The sequence below is a fragment of the Squalius cephalus genome (assembly GCF_949319135.1).
Source record: "Squalius cephalus genome assembly, chromosome: 20".
NCBI classification, from domain to species: Eukaryota; Metazoa; Chordata; class Actinopteri; order Cypriniformes; family Leuciscidae; genus Squalius; species Squalius cephalus.
In genome coordinates, this window is record NC_137141.1 from 32,783,514 (window position 1) to 32,797,058 (window position 13,545).

The 13,545-nt window shown below is 47.4% G+C and overlaps 1 protein-coding gene across 1 annotated transcript; it reads right to left on the bottom strand.

Moving 5' to 3' along the window:
* Positions 1 to 2,880: 2,880 nt before the first annotated feature.
* On the bottom strand, positions 2,881 to 6,194 carry LOC307147672 (uncharacterized protein). The gene is made up of 3 exons (XM_079852582.1): positions 4,545 to 6,194; positions 4,299 to 4,459; positions 2,881 to 4,210 (listed from the first exon to the last, which is right to left on the bottom strand). The coding sequence occupies exons 1-3, from the start codon at positions 5,173 to 5,175 to the stop codon at positions 4,142 to 4,144; spliced, it is 861 nt and encodes a 286-aa protein (XP_079708708.1). The 5' UTR covers positions 5,176 to 6,194; the 3' UTR covers positions 2,881 to 4,141.
* Positions 6,195 to 13,545: the final 7,351 nt, after the last annotated feature.

The window sequence follows — 13,545 nt, forward strand, 5'->3', positions numbered from 1 at the left end:
AACAACTGCATATTTTGAGTTTATGCATTAGAGCGACCTCTGGCTTTTTGATGTGGCAGCATTTGACCGTAATTTATTGAGAAACTGAGCATAATAATTGCACAATTAATTGTTACACCCCTACAGTATTGCCACTGTGCATCTGTGATGGCTAACACTGGATAGATACAACAGTTGTGGCAAACAAGAGAATCTGTTCCACAACATTGGTTACTTTCACTTTCATGTTAGCGTGTTTCTGGGTGGAGTGTGTCAATTAATGACGGAAGGAAGTTGTATTTAAAGGGAGCGTGTCGTACCTGAATCAGAAGCGTCATCCGTTTGTTTGCACATGAGGGTTGTACCCAGGGGGCAAAACACCTGTTTTTTAGGAAATCAGACATGGGCTGCTGTAAAAGGTTGTCATATAAAAATGAAATCTATGAAGTCTGAGGATCACAACCTGGGTGGACAACCCGGTCAACAAGCTGCTGGAAACTTGTAATTAGGGTCAAAACAATGCTACCTCAAATTCAGCTTTAACTCCCAGAATCACCCAAACATGCTAAAACGGTTTAATTATATTCATGAATCGTGAGCCATATAGATCTCCCTGATACTTTATGCTAGAAACAAACTGAGCACACCTTTAGAAAGAGTGGAAGATAAGCTTTAATCTGATGCCTTGATTGTACATGTAATTAGAATGTAAGAGTTAACAATGCCTCTTAATTCATAGGTAGGCAAAAAAAAAAAAAAAAAAAAAAAAAAAAAATTGAACATTCCATTTGTAATCGGTAGCATTCTTTTCCCTTTGTTGTTGTTACAATAAACAAATTACCATGTAAAGTTAACTTTTACTGGATGAAATCATATTTTGATTTTTTTTTTACTAACCAGACAGTCCTCATGGCCCATAACACATTTAGAGGGAATTCAATGTCAAGCCTATAATAGCCTGCCAATTCAAACAAGATCCAAGAAAGAAGTTTACCATTAACTGATGTTAATGGTATACTGCTCTGTTTCTGTATGTACAGTATATCGTTTGCATATTTATGCAATATCTATTATTTGTATTGCAATGTCTATTTCTAATATTCTTTCACAAGTGGGATAGCTTTATTTATTCTATTGAAATAAAAAAAAAAAGGAATTTGAGGATTTTGGGTTAGGCTGGTTATTGTTCAATCCTGGTGTTTGGAGTGAGAGACAAAGGTACTGACAACTAAATGCTGAAAGACTAAAACACACAGGAGTCATGTGTGGAGTAGGTTTAAAAGTATTTACTGATTAAAACTGTTACATTAAGTAGTAATTTGTACCACAAAAAAAAAAAAAAAAAAAAAAACGAAACAGACAAACAGATTAAAATTCAGGGTGATAACTAATTTCTGTAATAATGTTTATACAATTTGTTTTGCTGTTTTCAGAGCCACTGCTGCTGTTGCTGCTCTCTAGTGTTTCAGCATGCTGTGTCCTACTACATTTGGTTGCCAACCCCTGGCAATGGCATCCTATATGTAGCATGGAGCAGTTCTTCTGACAGCCTTTAACCAGAGATGGGCACAAATACATCAAAAAGTATTTAATTAAAATACAAGTAATTTGTAATTTGAAAATACAAAAATATATTTTTTTACAGTCTTCTGTAGTGTAAGTGTGGCGTTAGGTACATGTAAGAGTCTAGAATATTGCAATATTATTGTTTAGTGCAGAAGATGCGCTTTTAACGTACATGTTGCCACATACTGTCATAATAAAAGATAATTGTGCATATAACACTATATTTGTATTATATTACACAAAAGCTAGTTAACGCTGCTGTGAGGGTGTTTCTAATAGCGCGTCTGTGACAAAGTTGACAACTTTCTTTCTTCTGACTGCCATTATCAATTTTTTTACTCTTTTTAAAAGTTGTGAAAACGCTGTTGTGGCGTTTTTCTTTTGCTATTTGAGCAAATTGGAACACAAAAAAAATATATTTAATGTAGTCTTTCATTCACTGCAATAGAAGTTAACCCAGCTATGATGCCATACACTTCTGAGAAACCCAGAAATGTGAACAGGGTCAATAGGATGTGTCACATCACGTTATTTACTTGCCAAAAACTGTGATAGGCAATTTGGTAGTCCTATTTGTATTTTATGTCTATGGTCCTAGGGATAGTTCACCCAAAAAGGAAAATTAGCCCATGATTTACTCACCCTGACGTCATAGGTGTATATGACTTTCTTCTTTCAGAAGAATACAATCAGAGTTATAGTAAAAAGTGTCCTGGCTCTTCCAAGTTTTATAATGACAGTCAATGGGTATATTTTTCATCAAAGTGCATCTATCCATCATAAAAGTGCATCTGTCCATCATAAAAGTGCATATATCCATCATAAAAGTGCATCTATCCATCATAAAAGTGCGTCTATCCATCCATCACCTGAATCAGAAGCGTCATCCGTTTGTTTGCACATGAGGGTTGCCCGTATGAGTGATGGTTTACGGTGGAAAGACGGCTGCGTGTCAATCAGCTGTTTCATGTGTATGATGTCTGGTGCGTGACTGAAGCATTGCACTTCCAGACCAACTGTCATGAGCTGTCCTAAAGACAAGGCAAAAACCGCTTATCCACCTATCTTGGTGTCTGGTGACCCGCAATACTCATTGGTGCCTTCAATACCTACAAACGTGGTCAGTACCTCTGCGCCGCCATTACACACACGCACGCACCCACTCGCATAGCTTTCATATTCGCACATTCTGTGTGCATAGTGTTTTGTTTATAAATGTTGGCCGTTAAAATTATTGTTGCTGTTGATTTAATGTTGGTGATTTACCACAAGATTAATGAGATGTTTATCCAATGTTTTCTCTGTTCTCTCTTTTCTTTTTTTATGGACATTTTTGTGAATGAATGTGGACACGAATCTGCGAACGTGGATTGGCGTGACGCGGTTGGTTCCTGGCACGGGGCTCGGATAGAGCATAGACTGTAAAAAAATACGGACGTAGTGTCCGTGACGTCACCCGTAGGTTTCTGAAGAGCATTTTTGAAGCCTAAAGTGGGCGGAGCCGGCCGTCGCCATCTTGGCCTTGCGTCACTCCCGGATAACAGAAAATAGGCAAACAGGCGGGACGTGAGTGTGGAGCTGAGGAGCCTGGCCTGGCTATCTGAAATCACCTAGCTCGATGTGATCGAGTTAGCTGATGATGTAAAGCCAATTAAAAGTTCCTATTTTTGCCCTTCGAAATATTATAATAGTTAAAAGACATGGCTACAAGTGAGACTGTGTATTACTTCGAGAGTGTTTGTGTGTAACAGTGATTTATGTCATTATGTGCATATGTCCGTCACTCTTTCATGGTACGTCAGCGCGGCATTGCTCAAGTTCGTAGAGAGCTTATTCAGTCCATTTTAAATTCTGATTTTGGCCGCCTCTCAAATGGGTTAAACCATAGATATATTGCCTTTGAAGTGCAAGTAAATGCGCTAGAAAATCCGCGCTCATTCATGTGCATTTATTGCACGGACGGAGAAAGCGCCGACGCCTGCATGATTTCATCTGACGGTAACTTACATAAGCATATTATAATCCATCTGTTCCGTGAGAGCAGAACGAACGAGCCTTTATTGACGTTTTTAAATCTGAAAACTCCAAAAAGCAAAGAAATTGTCAGACATCCATTAGTGCAGGTTCATGGAGGAAAACAACTGAAATACAGCGCTGGTTGGTCTCTCGAACGATAACGACGGAATCAAAAGACGTGGGCTTTGTACCCAAGTATTAAATTGTATGAAATAATCCCGAAAAAAAGCACAAACACTGCAGAGATGGCAAGTTCAGCAGCTAACATTTGCTGAGGTGAAGTGACGGCTAGTAACAGCAGACAAACGGCTAGCACTGACAGCGGCAATCCATCTGTCACTCAAGTGGCCACTGGCCACACCCTTAAATTTAAATATTAATCAACTAAACGGACGAGTTATAAAATAATTCACCCCCCTCACAGTTGTTATTAAGGGCAAAATTAGCTGTAGTCCATATAAGCAGATCCAGGCTTGTGGACACCGGATCCTGTTATTTAAACATGCCATCTGGCTCTTCTGCGTGTCTGAGTGAATGAACTCATGAGTCATCTGAGAAATGCACCAAAGCATGGTATCATTTACCTTTTCATCATATTTTTTACACAGTCCTCAAGGTCTGCACCCCCAATCCTGACTAACCGAGACACCTGAAAAGATTTTGACATTTTAATTTTTTTCACCATCAGAAACACAGAAAAAACAGTATTAGTATTGGCCTGGCATAGTTATACTGACCATCACATTCCTCTTTTCTTCAACGGCCAGTTGCCCTTCCAGATTTTTTAGCTTCATTTTCTCAAGGTGGAACTGAGACTCTGGGGGCTCACGGTTTTGGCCCACCTCTGACAGCTTTGCCCGAATATCAGAAAGAAGATAAAGAACCCGCCTTTGGAATTCTGAAAGTCAAATTGGAATGAAAAATATTTGTCCCATTTGCAAAAAAATACCATTTTCAGTAAGAATATGAGGTGGTATACTTACTTCCATTATCTAATGGGAATAGCTCTCCACCCTCTCTGTGCTGGTTCCCCCTAGCTGGTCTTTGGGAGCACTCATAAGACGAGCTGGACCACTGGCGTGGGGTGCTGCGAGTCGGAGATTTGGACCGGTGGCGTGGAGTGCGGGACCGCTGGTGTGGGGTGCTGTGAGTCGGAGATTGGGACCGGTGGCGTGAAGTGGTGTGGCGTGGAGTACGGGACCACTGGCGTGGGTTGCTGTGAGTTGGAGATTGGGACCGGTGGCGTGAAGTGGTGTGGCGTGGAGTGCAGGACCGCTGGCGTGGGGTGCTGTGGGTTGGAGATTGGGACTGGTAGCGTGAAGTGGTGTGGTGTGGCGTGCGGGACCGCTGGCGTGGGGTGCTGTGGGTTGGAGATTGGGACCGGTCGCGTGAAGTGGTGTGGCGCGGAGTGTGGGGCACCTGGCACGGAGTGTGGGACCTCTCGCGTGAAGTGCTGTGGTGCGGAGTGTGGGACTGTTGGCGTACAGTGCTGTGGCTGGGAGTGTGGGACCACTGGCGTAGAGAGCGAGAACTTTGGAGCAGAGAGTCATGGAGTGGACTCATGGACCTTGATTTATAATCATTTTCTTCTGATCCTAATGCCGGGCTAGACATTTCTCGAATCCTTGGTGGTTTTGGAAAGGACAGACCTGAGGGATGAAAGACAACCAAATGTAACAATAAGATGAAGGATTGGCAGCAAATATAAACACCGTTTTGGATCTGGATATATACAGTACAGGCCAAAAGTTTGGATACATTACTATTTTTAATGTTTTTGAAAGAAGTTTCTTCTGCTCATCAAGCCTGCATTTATTTGATCAAAAATACTGAAAAAAAATGTAATATTGTGATATATTATTACAATTTAAAATAACTGGTTTTCAATTTATTATACTTTAAAGGAGTCATAACCTAGTATTACCTTGGATACCCACACGCTCTATTATAGTCTTTCAGGCCCTTCTAAAAAAGAAAAGTGGAAAAAAAATAAACACAGAGCTCATCTGACCCTTATTTCTGAAGGCATTATTGTTTCGCGAGATCTGATGCGATATTTTGGCTGTCGTGGACAGTAATTTTAATAATGCAAATGAGGGGCGCGTTGATTGGTGGCAGGAAGGAGGGGGGTTGACACCGCAGGTAACTTCAGCAGCATATCATTCCAAAATGACATCATGGCGCAAGTTGTGAATGAACCCGACCTGGCCGCGACCGGCTTCCCGGCCAGTGTATAAGCGTTAGGCAATCAATATACAATAGCCGAATTCATGATGATCTCAGTCATTTGTTATTTGCAAAGTATCAGCCATTCCCCATGTTTACCTCGAAGCTAATACTCTCCCACTAGCATACAATAGCCGCATTAGCAGTTAGCTGCTGTTTGTTACACACAGTAGAGCAATAAAAACACAGTCTTACCGTTTCAATTGCAGGCAAGTCTCTGATTGTTGGAATGGCCCCTTTTTCCCGAGCTTCGATGCCAACTTCGCCTGATATTGCCTCAAATTTGTGAAGGATTCCGGCGTAAAATGTTTAGTTAGCACAGACACCTAACGTAAAGCCAGTGGGAAGGGTTGTAGGAACCGCGTCATTAAAAATGATTTTAATCCACTGGTCCCTGATTGCTAGGTCCATTCTTGGGAGAGAAAACACATTTACATGTTGATTCTGGCAGTCAACAACAGAGCAACTGACGTGTGCACCTGCATCTTTCGCGACTGAACTGAATATGAGGGGGAGAGGGGCGGGCTTCTCGCGGCATAGGTCTGCGGTGTCCATATATGGTATATCCTGCCCCGTCATGACGTCAAGTCGGGGCTGAAATTAAAATCTCGTATTTGAGTGCGCGTGCACGCGCGCTGGTTTACGAACCCTGGGGTAAACAAACGCTTCACTTTTAAATATCGGCTTCCCGGCTAGTGTATAATCGTTAGGCAATCATAACATACATTGATTCTCGTGGAAAAGTGAAAATTACAGGTTATGACTCCTTTAAATGATAATGAGGAGGAGAAAGGCGTCGCAAGGTGGAGGGTGGGTGTGGCCTTGACCATCTTGCGCAACGGTACCGTGGCGTGCATGTTTACGTTGGATATATTGCAATGGCACGAAGACACGCAGTCTTTCAAGCATTTCAGTTTGACCCAGAATCTGATCCGGATGGAGAAGCAACGGATGGAGAAGTTGCAACTCAGCGGCTACAAGCAGGACGTTTCCGAATGGTTTGTTTAAAATATTATGTCTGGATACGGTACTTTATTCGGATGGTTTACAGTTATTATCATGTAGCTAACGCTAACCTACTGTTGCCTTTTCATGAGAGATCTGTAACGTCTGTATTTATCTTATTACAATTACATCAAGCTCTGCGATCTTGAAATGCGGATATCGCGCGCGCCATATAACCAACAGGAAAATGGTTATCCAAATAACAAAGAAGTGTACAACACTCGCGTTACAGTGTGTGTATTCACACACATAAACTGCATAGCTGCATAGCTAATGTTACATCCACATTCTACTTGTAACAATCTAGGTAATCATAAACAGTAAAGCAACACACATATATATCATTAGTTGACTTACTTGTCCGAGGTGTGTAGCTGAGCCAAAGAGAGTGATCCAGACTTTAGTTTCAGTTTCAGACGTTCAGCACGCCCAGCTCTGTATTGACCCTTCGTTCATGTGAATATCCAATTATTGAGCAATTGTTATGCTTCCCTCACTCAAAAGCCATGATATCTCTCGTGAACAAACTAAAATCGCGCGTGCGTTCTATTTCCTAGCGCATTTTCTCATAGGCGGAAAATATTCTCAGGGCGGGCAAAGCAGAGACAGGGGAGATAACATTTCCTCCTTATGACGTCATAAAGAGGAGATTCAAGATCAGCGCGTATGAGCCTCCATTTTCTCAAAGGCAGAAAAAGATAGCAAAAGCTCGATTTACACCGATTGAAATTTCTAGAAACTTGGGGACCATATACAGGCTAGGGGAACTCATATTAATGTTAAAAAAAGCTCAGAAAGTGAAAATTTCATGTCATGGGACCATTAATGTAAAACGCGTTGCTGCAGCATACAGGCATAGGCGAGACAGCTCGCGCGCCTATTGGCTGGTCTGCTGGCAACTGCTTGAGCCTATCGAGCGAGACCTAGAGTGACGTCATACCCAATGATGGCGCTTCGCGCCCTCTGTGTCACGTCCCGCCAAAACGGGCGTAGCTTAGGTCTATAAATATGCTCGCGGGCTCATATCTCTGATTTTTCACAGTGAAGCAACCAGAGCGCGTGCATGCACGGCAGGATACGCATTACTTGTTCCTCTCTCTAGAGAGAACCGAGGTTACGTTAGTAACCGAGTACGTTCTCTTACGAGAGATTCTCTCGTACTGCGTAGAATACGCTAGGGGAACCTAATGTAAAACGCCGTATGTGCGAGGATCTGACACCATAGACTCAAAGGGCGACAGCCCGGAGTTCATATAGTGCACAATCACCCAGGGGGACCCACAGGGAATCTCAGAAGAAGAGGGGTTTAGCCACTATCTTCCGTATATGGCAGCATAGAGCAGCATTGCTATTCACAAATAGCCGTATAACTCAAGACTGACAGTGTCAGTTTAAGAGATTTGGCCGTACTAGACAGACAGTAACCTGGCTTGTAGTGCGGGAACCTCTAGGTTGTAAAACCTTATAAATGTACACGGAGAGGCCCAGCCTGCCGCCATACAGATATCTTGCAAGGCAATCCCACTTGACCAGGCCCACGATGAAGCCATGCTTCTCTTGGAGTACGCCCTGACACCCAATGGGCATTGCATGCCCTTGGTTGTGTAAGCTAGCGCTATTGCGTCCACTATCCACCTGGATAGGCTCTGTTTCGAAGCGGCTAGTCCCTTAGAACGCCCGCTGAACGAAACAAAGAGCTGCTCCGTCTGTCTGAAGGCAGACGAGCGAGACACATAAGCTCTTAATGCCCTGACTGGGCAGAGGAAGCTTTCGTCCTCATCTCCTTCAGTGACCGGTAAGGCAGACAGGGAGATGACCTGTGCCCTAAACAGTGTATTGAGGGATTTTGGAACATAACCGTGCTTAGGTTTGAGTATAACCCTAGAGTCATTAGGTCCAAATTCCATGCACGTCGCGCTCACAGAGAGCGAGTGTAAGTCCCCTATGCGCTTCACTGAAGCGAGAGCCAGGAGAAACGCTGTCTTGAACGACAGGTGTTTAAGATCAATCTCCTGCAAGGGCTCAAAAGGATGACCTTTCATGGCTTCCAGTACCGTAGAGAGGTCCCATATAGGGACCGTGGGAGGTCTGGGAGGATTCAGTCTCTTAGCTCCTTTAAGGAAGCGAATGACTAAATCGTTCCTTCCTATAGACTGGCCAAGCGTTGTCGTAGAGAACACTGCTATGGCCGCCACATAGACTTTGAGCGTGGAAGGGGACCTGCCCTTGTCCAGCAGCTCCTGTAGGAAGGAGAGGACCTCCGTCACTCCGCATTTCAGGGGTTGCACGCCATGAGCTGTGCACCAGCCAGAAAACACCGACCATTTGGAGGCGTAGAGACGTCGCATAGACAGAGCTCTGGCCTGCATGATCGTGTTTAACACTCCCCGTGGGAGGTCAGAGATGATTGTTGATTGATGATCAGAGACCCCATTGATGGTCCACACGTGAAGGGACCACAGTTCTGGGTGGGGATGCCAGATCGAGCCGTTGGCTTGAGAAAGGAGATCCTTCCTCAGAGGCACTGGCCACGGGGCGGTGCTTGCTAAGTACATCACAACTGGGAACCAAGGCTGGCTCGTCTAGAGCGGCGCTACAAGCAGCACTGAACTCTACCACCTGGGTCAGGAGGGAGACAGGGGGAAAAGCGTAGAGAGGACGGCGAGGCCACGTGTGGGTCAGCGCGTCCCTGCTTTTCGAGAAAAATTCTGGGCAGTGAGCGTTTTCTTGAAACGCGAACAGGTCTACTTCCGCTCTGCCAAATTTCTTCCACAGTAGCTGTACTGTCTGTGGGTGCAAAGACCATTCTCCTGTCGGAACGTGGTTCCTGGACAGTCTGTCTGGTCCTATATTCAGGGGCCCTGGCACGTGCGCTGCTTTCAGTGAGAGCAGGTTGCTGCGAGCCCATATTAGGAGGCGTCTCGTTAGCCTGTACAGGGTCAAGGACCTGAGGCCGCCCTGGTGATTTATGTAGGATACCACCGACATGTTGTCTGAACGTACTAGGACGTGGTACCCCTTTATCAGGGGACGAAAGCGCGTGAGCGCTTTGCTCACTACTAACATCTCGAGGCAATTTATATGAAGGAGCTTTTCCCGTTTTGACCATTGGCCAAAGAGCGGTCTGTCCTCGAGCAGCGCTCCCCATCCTGAGGCGGATGCGTCTGTGGACACCACCACTAGTCTCGAGGAAGTCCCCAGGCTTACACCTGAATGGTACCAGTCTTTTGCCCCCCAAGGGTTCAAAGCTGCAATGCACGCTTGATTGACCTTGAGCGAAGCCGACCGGAGGCCCACGCTCTGTGAGGCACTCTCTCTCTGAGCCAGAACTGCAGTGGGCGCATGCGCAACAGGCCCAACTGGAGAACTGATGATGCTGAGGCCATCAGACCTAGCATCCTTTGAAATCTCTTGAGAGGGATGAATGTCCAGTGCACGCTGGGATGACAGGCGTGCTGTCATTGTCAGCGAGTTCAGCTCTATTCCCAGAAAAGATATTATCTGTCTGGGGAATAGCGATCTCTTTTCCCAGTTTACTGTGAGACCAAGATTCTCGAGGTGATCGAGTAAAATGGTTCTGTGCTCCACAATCTCTGAGTGAGATTGGGCTAGAATGAGCCAGTCGTCCAAATAGTTCAGCACTCGTATGCCCCGGAGTCTGAGGGGTACAAGTCCATGCACTTCGTAAATGTACGGGGTGCCAGGGACAAGCTGAAAGGCAGGACCGTGTACTGATATGCCTGGCCCTCGAAGGCGAATCTCAAAAATCGCCTGTGACGAGACGCTATCTGTATTTGAAAATACGCGTCCTTTAGATCTATCGACACAAACCAGTCCCCTCAGCGAACATGCGCAAGGATTTTTCTGGTTGTAAGCATCCTGATCTGACGTTTCATTAGCGCTCTGTTCAGTTGCCGCAGATCTAGTATGGGCCTGAGACCCCCGTCTTTCTTGGGTACCAGGAAGTATCTGCTGTAAAGCCCCCCTTCGCTTTGAGTTTGAGATAAGGGTTCTATAGCCCCTTTGCTCAGTAGTTTCAGAATTTCGGCTCAAAGTAGGTGTGCTACTTTCGATTCTACCGTGGTCTCGACGCGCGCCGTGTGGCGGCGAGGGCGTCGGCGAAACTGTAGCGAATAGCGTTCTTTTATGATGTTTAGCACCCACTTCGAAACCCCGGGAAGCTTCACCCACGCGTCTCCACGGGTAGCCAGGGGCTGGGTGCGAAGCACGCCCTGATCGACTCGCGATACAGCGGCTTCAGTGAGCTGTGACAAAAGCGTTGCGCTCATGACATCTGAGGCAGGGTCCGCGCTGATAACAGCGGACAGAATGCCTGCGCTCGACTCCTCTGTGGTGGTCAACCGAGAGGGGGAGGGCTGGGCGAGTTCCATTGGAACTGTCATGTCTGTGTGTGGACGTGGGCGCAGGGTAGCGGGCACGTTTACCACCTTTACAGCATCGCTCGCCTGAGCAGAGCGCCTGCAAACTGGTTTCGTTTCTACAGAAATCGTGAGGCATGTAGGAAGTAGCGTTTGTGGGCACTGGGTCGTGGGCACGTTTGCTACGTTTAATGCGCAATCGATCTGAGTCGATTTTATGTGCGCGAGCCCTGTGTGAGGGGCTGTGCTTGTGTGTGGGAATGGGCACTGAATAGTGGGCATTTTTTCTACACATGAAACACCATCGGCCGTGGCCGGGACACCAGAAAATACACTCTTTAAGGGATTTATCTGGGTAGCCGTAAAAACGGCTTTTGTTTGCAGGCAAGCGGTCAATAGAACCGGCTTGTTGACTGCTAAATACGCTGGACCAGTCACATTTCCTGGAACTGGACGAGCGGCAAGCTTTGGTGGAAGTCCGGCCGCAGCGGGACTTGGACACCGTCGCTTTCCTAGGCGTGCTAGGATGACTTCGGGGCCTCTGGCTTCAACGCAATCTTCGGCCGCGAGCCACGCGGGGTGGAGTGGCGGCTGGAGGAGCGAGAACACGGTCTTGAGCTCTGGTTCTGGCAGCGTTGTGAAGAGGAGGCGGTGGTCGGAGGCTTAGGCTGTGAACTCTGAGCAGACGGTTTCGCATGGCCTGCTGCAGAGCTGGAGCGCTTCGGGAGGAAGTGCTTCATGGCCTGGGTCGCTTTCTGCACCTCAGTGAACCTGTCGGTGAATTCTTTGACCAAGGTTCCGAAGAGGCCAGCAGGGGAAAGCGGCGCGTTGATGAATGCGGTGCGCTCCGACTCAGACATGTCCGAGAGCGTCAGCCAGAGATGTCTCTCGGACACGGTGAGCGAGGCCATGCTCCGTCCAATGGCCTGTGCCGCAGACTTGGTAGCGCGGAGAGCGAGGTCCGTAGCGCTCCTCAGGTCTGGCACGCAGATTGCATCAGGTCCATTCTCGTCCAGCTTGCGGAGGAGATCGGCCTGGAAAATCTGGAGCGTGGCCATGGTGTGCAACGCTGATGCGGCCTGCCCGGCAGCGGAGAAAGCGAGGCGGAGCAGGGATGACGTTGTGCGGCAGGCTTTCGAGGGCAGCGCCATCTTAGCACGCCGTCCAGCGGAGGGCAGGCATAAGTGCGCTGCAATAGCCTCTTCGACCGGCGGCAGGGAGTGGTATCCTCTGTTCTTGGCGTCGTCGACAGTGGAGAACGCCAGAGAAACAGAAGATCGCGTCCTGGCCGAAAAAGGGGAGCCCCAAGACTTAGCGACTTCTTCGTGAAGCTCAGGAAGAAAAGGCGCCGGCTTGGATGCAGGTGAAGTGCGCTCCCCGGGCAGGAAGTAGCCGTCCAGCCGGTTGTGAGCGGGCTGCTCAGGCGTAACCCAATCGAGGTCGAGGCGCGCCGTGGCCTGAGTGAGTACGCGTACGAGCTCTGCCTCAATGCTCGCTCTTTTCCCCGTCGAAGCACGGGCAGGGGGCGCGAGATCCTCAGAGCTCGCCCAGCCTTCACAGCCTGATGCCAGGAGAGAGCAGGAATCCCCTTCTCACAGCATCGCGTCAATTTCATCCGCCTTGTCGACAGAAACGGCGGCAGACCGCGGCCGTTGTCCGTCAGGAAGCGAAGCAGGCGGGCGCACCGGCGAGCTTTGGCGGCTGGGAGAAGGTTCCGGGATTCGTTGAGCGCTGCGCTTTTTACGGCGCGGCACTACAGCAGGTGTGGGCGCAGTCTCCTTGAAGAATGCCAAGCGAGTCCTCAGAGTCGCTAAGGGCAACAGCTCGCAGTGAGGGCAGCCGCCGTCCGCGAGCGCGAGAGCTGCGTGTTCTTCACCCAGGCAGGGAACGCAAATCAGATGGCGGTCCCCGTCGCTGAGTGTGGCTCTGCACGAGCCGCAGGAGCTCTTTTAAAGAGTGTGTGTCGCGCCGGCGAACACACACGCAGTGCAGAGAAAAGGATATAGGCGCCGGATAGCGCAGCAGGAAGGCGATGAAGGCGGCGCGGCCAGCAGCTTCACAACTCGTCCCGCTGAGATGCTTCTTCAAAATGGCGCGACTTCTTCTCGGATCCAGCGATGTGAGTTGCTTTGCTGAAGGATTAAAAATCAGAGATATGAGCCCGCGAGCGATATTTATTTTCGGCGGGACGTGACGCAGAGGGCACGAAGCGCCCTCATTGGGTATTTTTAATAGGCGTGTATTTTTTGGCTTCAGTATTCTCGTGGAAAAGGATTTCCCCCTAGCGTATTCTACGCAGTACGAGAGAATCTCTCGTAAGAGAAGCAGATTTTTCAGGAAAAGCGGTCTGTTTCTATTTCTCTGTGACAAAATT

What these genes read in the sequence shown, in the direction of transcription:
- LOC307147672 (XM_079852582.1), bottom strand. Translation starts at nt 5,175, where the DNA reads ATGTCTAGCCCGGCATTAGGATCAGAAGAAAATGATTATAAATCAAGG. An exon ending in ATTCCCATTAGATAATGGAA is followed by an intron (nt 4,460 to 4,544) that starts GTAAGTATACCA and finishes TTTGACTTTCAG; the next exon opens with AATTCCAAAGGCGGGTTCTT. An exon ending in AAGAAAAGAGGAATGTGATG is followed by an intron (nt 4,211 to 4,298) that starts GTCAGTATAACT and finishes AAATCTTTTCAG; the next exon opens with GTGTCTCGGTTAGTCAGGAT.